Source organism: Vigna unguiculata, chromosome 11, assembly GCF_004118075.2.
Source record: "Vigna unguiculata cultivar IT97K-499-35 chromosome 11, ASM411807v1, whole genome shotgun sequence".
In the NCBI taxonomy this organism is placed as follows: domain Eukaryota; kingdom Viridiplantae; phylum Streptophyta; class Magnoliopsida; order Fabales; family Fabaceae; genus Vigna; species Vigna unguiculata.
Window position 1 is genome coordinate 18911435 of NC_040289.1, and position 8912 is coordinate 18920346.

Sequence of the window (8912 nt, forward strand, 5' to 3'; positions counted from 1 at the left end):
TGTAAAGTTTGTTTATCAAATTGCCATGGCCTACCTAGTAAGATATGTGTGACTTCCATGGGAACAATATCACATAGCACCTCATCTTTGTAGCTTCCTATAGAGAACTTAATTAGGACTTGTTTATTGACATCTATTTCTCCCTCTTTACTTATCTAAGCAAGCTTGTAGGGCTTAGCATGAGGAATGGTCTCTAAGCTAAGCTTTTCCACCAACCTTGTGCTAGCTACATTGGTACTACTTCCTCCATCAATAATTAGAGAGCAAACCCATTTGTTAATTTTGCACCTAGATTGAAAAATGTTTTCTCTTTGAGTTGGCTCAAGCTCACTTTGATCTTGACCTATCATGCGCCTTAATAACATAGGGTCTTTCTCAAAAATTTTAGTTTTACTAGAGGAAGAAGATTCTTTTGAAAGAGAATGGGGAGATGAGTGTTCACTTTCAACATCATTACTCTTCTTTAAGATCATGGTCCTTTTGGTTGGGCAATTTAAAGCAATGTGATTATAACCCAAACATTTAAAACATTTAATGGAACTTGATCTTTGAGAAGTGGAATGGTGAATGTGATCACTTGGTGACTTACTTTTACTTGGTGGTTCTTGATGAGAGTTAGAAGGGAACTTATCATGTTTCTTTTTATCCTTTCCCTTCCATGAATGACTAAAGTAGTGGTTGGGTGAGTAACTCTTCCTTGCCCTTCTTTTTCTTTTCAATTGAATTTCAATCCCAATGGCAAGTGTGAAAACATTTTCAAGAGTGGAGTACTCATACAACTCTACTTGGTCTTGTATGTCTCTCCTAAGACCACTCACAAATCTTTTTATTTTCTCTTTGTTAGTCTCTTTTATTTCAACCCTACGCATTTGAGACTCTAATTCTTTAAAGTACTCACTCACACTCATAGAACCTTGGTGAAGCCTTTGGAGCTTCAAAAGAAGTTCCTTCCTATAGGAGGGAGGAACAAATCTAGCGCGCATAAGAGTTTTAATGTCCATCCAAGAAGCCGCGGGTGGCCCTTGGTCATAATTCTTACAAACTTTATGCCACCAAGTATTGGCATACTCCAAAAATCCTAAAACTACTATATCAACTTGTGTTTGATCTTTACATGATTTTCATTGAAAATTTGATCAACTTTAGCTTCCCAATCAAGGAAGACTTTGGGATCACTTCCTCCATAGAACTTAGGAATCTTTGGAGTTTGCTTCTCTTGTGATGGGTTGCGCCTAGAATGCCCTCTTTTCCTAGCCTCTCTTTCTTGCTCTTTAGCTTCAAGCCTTTGAATGTGCTCTTGGATTCTTAGGTCACTTTGCTCCTTGTCTTTTCTTAATTGTTCAAAGGCCTCCTTCCTAGACAACTCCAAATCCCGAAGCAATCTCATCAATGTATTGTTTTTGTTTGGTGTAGGTGCATTTGATGAACTTGCCATGATTCCTACAACAAAAACACTCAAATCCGAGACAAAATAAATGGATTAGAGGTTAGACAACATGAAAACCGAGACCAAATCCAACCCAAAATGTAACCCAAGTGTTTAGATCACTCTTCCAAAGTAACAAGGCAAGGCTAGCACTCAAAATCCACCAAAGGAGTGAAGCAAACACTTTTAAAAACTTGTTCAAAACCTTTCAAATGCAAGACAAGTGATTCGGCCACAACATCCCAAGAGTTTCAAGAAAAGAAAACTACTAGTGACAAGCAAGAAAAGCACAAAAACAAGGAAAGCTAAACTCTAAAGAAGAAAAGTTTGAGACAAAACTTTTAACAAGACTAAAACAAGAAAAGCACATTTTAAAGACTCTATGGAGAGCACTTGACAAGCATCTTCAAGTCTTAAATCATGCATACACCAAGAAAGATCATAACCAAGTTAAAGCATGGAACTAATTAGCCAATATCACCCAATTCTCAAGTATGAAAACTAGTAGCATAACACCTAGTGGAAAGCACACTTTTAGTTCACCAAGGAGCAAGGTTGCTCTCGGTTTTTAGACAAAAATTGGTGCAAAATTTTCTTCTTTCACAACTAGTTTCATAAAATGGTGAGAAAGAGTTTTAGGTGGCTTGGACACTTAGTTCCTCAAGTTTTAGGCCAAAATCAATTTCATGGAGCATACATCAAGCAAGACATAAAGTGAAAGAAAGATTCAAATATTTGGAAAAACAAGAATAAGAAAACTTCAAGTTAACATATGGCATATGACTCAAGCAAAAGTTAGGCACATTTAAAGACTCAACATGACATACACAAAGACACAAACATGTAGCTATCATGCATTTAAACTCATGGATATGAAGGTCAAAGACTAAGCATCCAAAGACATGTTATCCAACCACATTTAGGAGCTTAAAGAGGTGCAAAAACCGTAGCCAAACTGCCACACAAGAACCTGAAAACGCTGATTCACGTATTCTTGGCAAATCTGACCTTTCCTCACTAATTTGATCATAACTTTCTCCACAGAACTCCAAATACGTTGGTTCTTTTTTTTCTGGAAACTAGACTCAGAGAGCTTTCTTTTGATACCAAATATGTAATTTTTGGACCGCTGAACTGGTACAGTTTAATGTTTTAAAATCGTCACGTTTTCTGCCAGCACCGTTTTTGTGTGTAATGGAAGTGGATTTGAACCATACAAAGATAGCTACAATAAGACAAGGTTAGCACATGAAAAACACCATATTCAAGATAACCTAGGCTCTAGATACCAAATGATGAAGGATCGTCTCGGATTTGGGGAGGAATTCATCTAGAACAAAAATGGGTATGAACCCTAAAACGAAAAGGGGGAAAATGGAGGACGTCGATTGGGGGTTTTTGCGGAACGGAAGGAAATCACGCCACTTGGAGGAGATTCCAAGATAAGTGAGGAAGATCCGCCACTTTGAATCGGAGATTCAAAGATAAGGATCGGTGGTTCTGAGGAGAACCTCGAGACTTGAGAGAAAACTCAAATTTTCATAAAACTCAAATCTGAATACAAATGTGTCTCACAATGGCTTATATACTATGGGCCGAAACACCAAAAAGGCCCAACATAACTAAAGGTCCGGTAAAGCCCAAACAAAAACATTACAAGAATTATAAGAGTTCCTATTCTATGATCTAAAGCTAATCCGAGATCTCTTTAAAGGTCTTGGGCATGATCCCATCAACTGCTCTGAAAACCATGTGACGATCCCGAACCACGCCTCCATCATTACCACCCACTTCGTTGGCAGCTGCCCATGTAACATCGCTAAGGAATATTACTGATATTAAATAAATAAAATTCGAAATACAATAAATACCGCATTGAATATAAACTATTTCCCAAAACAAGGGAAATTTAAAACTTTAATATATAATAAGCTATAAAACCAGGAGTCCATAATTTCATAAAACTGAAATAAAAGTCAATGGCTCCCGCCAGGTTTACATGATATTCTCAAAGCTAAAATGATAAAACATAGAGTATATGTATATACAAAAATATCCCCTGCTAGCCCTTGCTCCGAGTCTAAGCATCTCCTGGCCCACCTGTCACATCATCTGCTCCCGGATAACAAGTTATTCGATCATCGCCAGACACACACACAGAAAGGGTGAGCTATGAACAATATATATAAACAAACATGAATATAAATATGTTTCCCAACCCAAAATAACATAACTAAATTCTTATACTTTTCAAATCATCCCACCATGACCTCATAGTCCTTCATGAGTCATATGCATGAACTAGATCTTGGGACTTCACTATGCTTCCACGAAACTAACTCATTCGTGGTCCAACCCTATGAGCCTATCCCTCTCATAGTCCTACCCTACAGACTCCTCGTCTAAAGTAAATCATCCAAGTCTTCTCACTTGGACCCTAGCACGCACGCAATCACCATTCTATGGACTCCTCGCCCAATAGTAGCCGACGGGAACATAATAGTTCCTTGCCCATCGTGCGCCCGACACATGCAATCACCATACTAAGGACTCCTTGCCCATTTGTAGCCGACGGGAACACAACCAGTTCCATGCCCATCATGTGTCCAACCACCAAGCACATCCCAGACCCTTATTGGACTTAGTCCTTCAAGCCCCCACACACCATACCACATGCATATACAACCTAACCTTAGTATAAACAGCCAAAACACACTCACAAGCACATAGAAACATAGTAATTTGCATAAACTGGCTTAAGCTAGGGACTTCTCGCCCGAGCTAAGTCCTCAGCCTCGCCTAGGCTAACCCACCTCGCCTGAGCGAGCTTAAAACAGTGACCACACCACGTTATCTCGCTTAGGCGAGATCCTCTCGCCTAGACGAGATTATCTCTCGCCCAAACACCCATTTCAAACTCGTGTGGGCTAAAAGGCAAACAAAACATCACACATGACCACGACATCTCGCTTAGGCGAGGCCTCGCCTAAGCGAGACCCTGATTCACCCAAAACCCACAAAACCCTCGCCTGGACGAGAAGTCGCGCTCAACACGCGCAACTTCATCACTATCTCGCTTAGGCGAACCTCACTCGCCTGAGCGAGTGTCTGTGTCGCCCAAACTCAATACTCTTCGCCTAAGCGAGAACCGCCAGAATTGTGATACGTGGAAAACATTGTGCAGGTTTGTCAAGTGAGGTGGTAATGCAATCTCGTACGCCACTGCTCCAATTCGCCTCGTAATCTGATATGGACCGATGAATCGAGGAGTCAGCTTCCTCGACTTCAATGCTCTCCCAATACCTGTCGTAGATGTAACCCTGAGGAACACATGATCACCAGCCTCAAACTCGAGTGGCCTTCTCCTCTTATCTGCGTAGGATTTCTACCGACTCTGAGTTGCATGCATCCGATCATGTATTACCCTTACCTTCTCAGTAGTCTGTTGTAAGAACTTTGGACCAAGTACCACAAACTCTCCATCTTGTTGCCAACACAAAGGTGTCCGACATCTCCTGCCATACAAGGCCTCGTAAGGTGCCATCCCAATGCTAGAATGGTAGCTATTATTATAAGTGAACTCCACCAGCGGTAGCACATGTCACGAGGTGATCCAGGACACATGTTCTCAATAAGTCCTCCAGAGACTGTATGGTCCTCTCAGACTGGCCATCAGTCTGAGGATGATATGCCGAGCTCATTCTCAATTGCGTGCCCAAAGTGTTCTGCAACGACTGCTAGAACCTCGAGGTAAATCTCGGATCTCTATCTGATATGATACTCGCAGGAACACCATGCAATCTGACTATTTCCTTGACATACAACTCTACTAGTTTATCTAGAGACATCTTCTAGTTAATGGGTAAAAAGCTTGTGCACTTTGACAACCTATCCACTATTACCCATATGGAATCATGCCCCCTCACAGACCTCGTTAGATGTGTAACAAAGTCCATGGAAATGCTGTCCCATTTCCACTTAGGAATCTCAAGAGGCTCCAACGTACCCCCGGCCTCTGATGCTCGATCTTCACTTTTTGGCACACTAAACAAGATGCTATATAATCTGCCACATCAGTTTTCATGCTAGTCCACCAGAAAGTCGCCTTTAAGTCCTTGTACATCTTAGTCATACCTGGATTTATGCTAAGACGATTCTTATGCCCTTCATCCAAGAGCATCTTCGTCAACACCGGGCTGCTAGGTACACACACCCTCTCTCTGAATCACAGGATACCATCTCTACCCATCCTGAAATCTTTTCTCTTCCCTGTGCCCAACTCACTAATAATATGTTGCAATTCCTGATCCTTACCCTATTCCACCCGAACCTCATCCAGGAACTCATTAGTGATCTTCAACATGCTGCACCATATGTGACATGCCTCTATATCCAACCCCAGATTCATATCTCGCAGCTTCTCAATCAGGTCTAACTCCTTAATCATCATAGCCGACACAAGAGCTTTCTTCCTGCTTAGAGCGTCTGCTACGACATTAGCCTTACTAGGGTGGTATAACAACTCAAAGTAATAGTCCTTCAGATATTCCATCTAGCGCCTCTGCCTCATATTCAATTCCTTCTGATCAAACGCGTATTTTAAACTCTTGTGATCACTGAATACCTGAAATTGTGCCCCATACAAGTAGTGCCTCCAAGTTTTGAGAGCAAAAACCATCGCCGCCAATTCTAAGTCGTGTGTAGGATAGTTTTTCTCATGCACCTTCAGCTGACGAGATGCATAAGCAATAGGCCATTTCTCCTGCATCAACACACAACCTAGACCCTGGTATGAAGCATCACAGTACACCTCAAACGTCTTGGTGGTGTCAGGAATAGCTGATATTGGTGCAGTGGTTAATCTCTTCTTCATATCCTCAAAACAGACCTCACACTCGTTTGTCCAAGAGAAAGGCTGGTCCTTTCTAGTGAATTGAGTGAAGGGACTTACCATCTTGGAGAACCCCTCCACAAACCGCATACTCCTCCACTACCGGAATCACACTGATATTCTCGGCGGTACTATTCTTCTCTGCATGCGCCACAATCATAAAGCAGGTGGCTCCGGCTTCTACTTCCTTTATCGCCCGCTGAGCCGAAATTAGCTCTAATCCCTCATGTTCTGGGAATGCCAAATTGCACCTCAACAATCAATTATGATGTGATTGTTAGACAGCCAGTCCATCCCCAAGATTACATCCAGTCCCTCCAAAGGCAAGCACACCAAGTTCACCTTGAATGTGCGACCTGCCACTTCCATTGAACACCCAACGTAGACGGAACTGGTAGCCACTTGACTTGAGGAGGGAGTTGATACAAGCAACTCACATTCTAAATCACGTGTCACCAAATTCAATCTCCCCACACACACATTAGAAATAAAGGAATGGGTTGCCCCAGAATCACACAACACTAGTACTACTTTACCAAACAACACACAAGGTTCAAGAATAAGATTACCCGACTGTGTAGCCTCGGTGGTGGATAGGGCAAAGACTCTGCCTGCTGCCCTAGCTCGCTCTGCTGGCGATGGTGTTGGATTCTTCGTGCCAAGACTCTTCTTTTCTGGGCAATTATAGGCGAAGTGTCCCGGTTTGTCACATATAAAACATTTGCGGCGGTCACCTGACCCTCCTACTCCGCTTGCCAACTGAGGACAGTTCCTCTTAAGATGGGGTCCACCACACTGGTAGCAAGAGGGACCCTGGGATGTCTGTGGTCTGCTAGAAGGCTTTTTCATCTGCCTAGCCTCAACGACATTTTTCTGATGTCGTCTCACAACTGGACCAGGGCCCTTCTCAAGGTGCTCCGCACTCTTGGCCTGTTCCACCAAGATAGGAAATCTCCTCTCTCTCAAAGGTGTTACCACCCTCTTCAGCTCAAGTCTGAGTCCTCGCTCAAACTTTAAACACTTCCACTCTTCCGTGATGTTCTGTGAGGAATACCTCGCCAAGTGCTCAAATTTATTCACATATTCCTGCACTGTCATGTCTCCCTGCTGCAATGCGAGGAATTCAGCCACCCTGTCCTGTCTCGCCGTATCTGGAAAGTACTTCTCCAGGAAATGAGTTCTAAAGTTCGCCCAAGATATTGGCTCTTCACTATTCTCCATCTGTTGTTGCATGCCTGTCCACCAGTATTCAGCATCCCCACTACTCCTCCTCCTCTTGTTAGCAGCCACAGCCTGGATACGCCACATTACAACTGTTAAAAATCAGTCGCTTAGTCAAACAAAACCACACACTTTTCACATTTAACACGCAACATGCCACAAACAAACACATCGATAAGCGCATTCCCCACTAGCCCCAATAGTAGTCGACGGGAACATAACAGTTCCTGGCCTATCGTGAACCCATGACCTTCCACTCACAAGAACAAAGCATAACCACTATGCCAAATCACATTTGGTGATGACCATTATAATCTTATGATTATACTATCACTCATCATTCACAATTCCATTACCAAAACAAAATAATAAATAAACCATACAACACATAATTGGCATACATAGGACTCGAACCCAAGTCCTCTCACACAATCAAAGTACTCTCAACCATTTGAGCTAGTACTTTTCCATGTCACACCAAACAACAATTAATGTCATAAAGGCTCTTTCTACTCGCATTTATTAATTAATTAATTATTTAATTAACTAATTTCACGAGTCTTACAGCCCACATCAAACCACAACCCTATCCCTTCTCATCGTCAGACAAGAACAAGACGACATGCTACGTGCTTTCATCGACTGCTTCAGCAAAGCTGCCCTCCGCAAACCCCACCTCAACCAAGAAATGATTCTGCAATGTATGGCTCTCACCCTCAAACCAGGACCATTCGCTAATAACGTCTACCTCTACCCCTGCCTCCATACACGAACTCAAGCTTTGTCCCGCGGACAGCGTCCCCATGGAAGAGATGCAAAACCTTCACACCAAGTTCTACAATGATTACACTCCCTCAACCGCTGCCCGCGATAAATCACCCTCACGTCCTGACTCTCGGCCCAAAGAGCCTAGACAAACATGTTTCACCAGATATACGCCGCTATGTGTCCCCAGATTCCGCCTTCTAGACGAAGCCCTCCACGACGACCTCATCCCACCACCTTACAAAACATCCAACCCCCCAATGTAGACATGACCAAATACTGGCGCTACCATAGAAACAATGGCAACACTACAGATGAATGCAAAGCGCTCCAAGATAAAATAGTAGAATTGGTTAGCGCTGGCCATTTCTGTCGCTTTCTCCGTAGACACGAACACCCACATCCATTGCGATTCGACAACCGATATCGCCCTCACAATACTCGCCACAATCAACGCTCCAATCAACCAACCAGCCAAGACCCACAAGCTGCCGGCACTGACGTCACCTTGGTTGATCCCCCACTACGTGGCAAAATTAACACCATCTCTAGAGGCTTTGCCAACGCCGGATCCACCTCCTCAGCAAGAAAGAAACACCTCCGCCAACT

General features: G+C 42.9%; 1 protein-coding gene across 1 annotated transcript; it reads right to left on the reverse strand.

The window, feature by feature from the left end:
• Nucleotides 1–6569: 6569 nt before the first annotated feature.
• On the reverse strand, nucleotides 6570–8343 carry LOC114170231. The gene is made up of 3 exons (XM_028055721.1): nucleotides 8168–8343; nucleotides 7707–7788; nucleotides 6570–7610 (listed from the first exon to the last, which is right to left on the reverse strand). The coding sequence occupies exons 1-3, from the start codon at nucleotides 8341–8343 to the stop codon at nucleotides 6570–6572; spliced, it is 1299 nt and encodes a 432-aa protein (XP_027911522.1).
• Nucleotides 8344–8912: the final 569 nt, after the last annotated feature.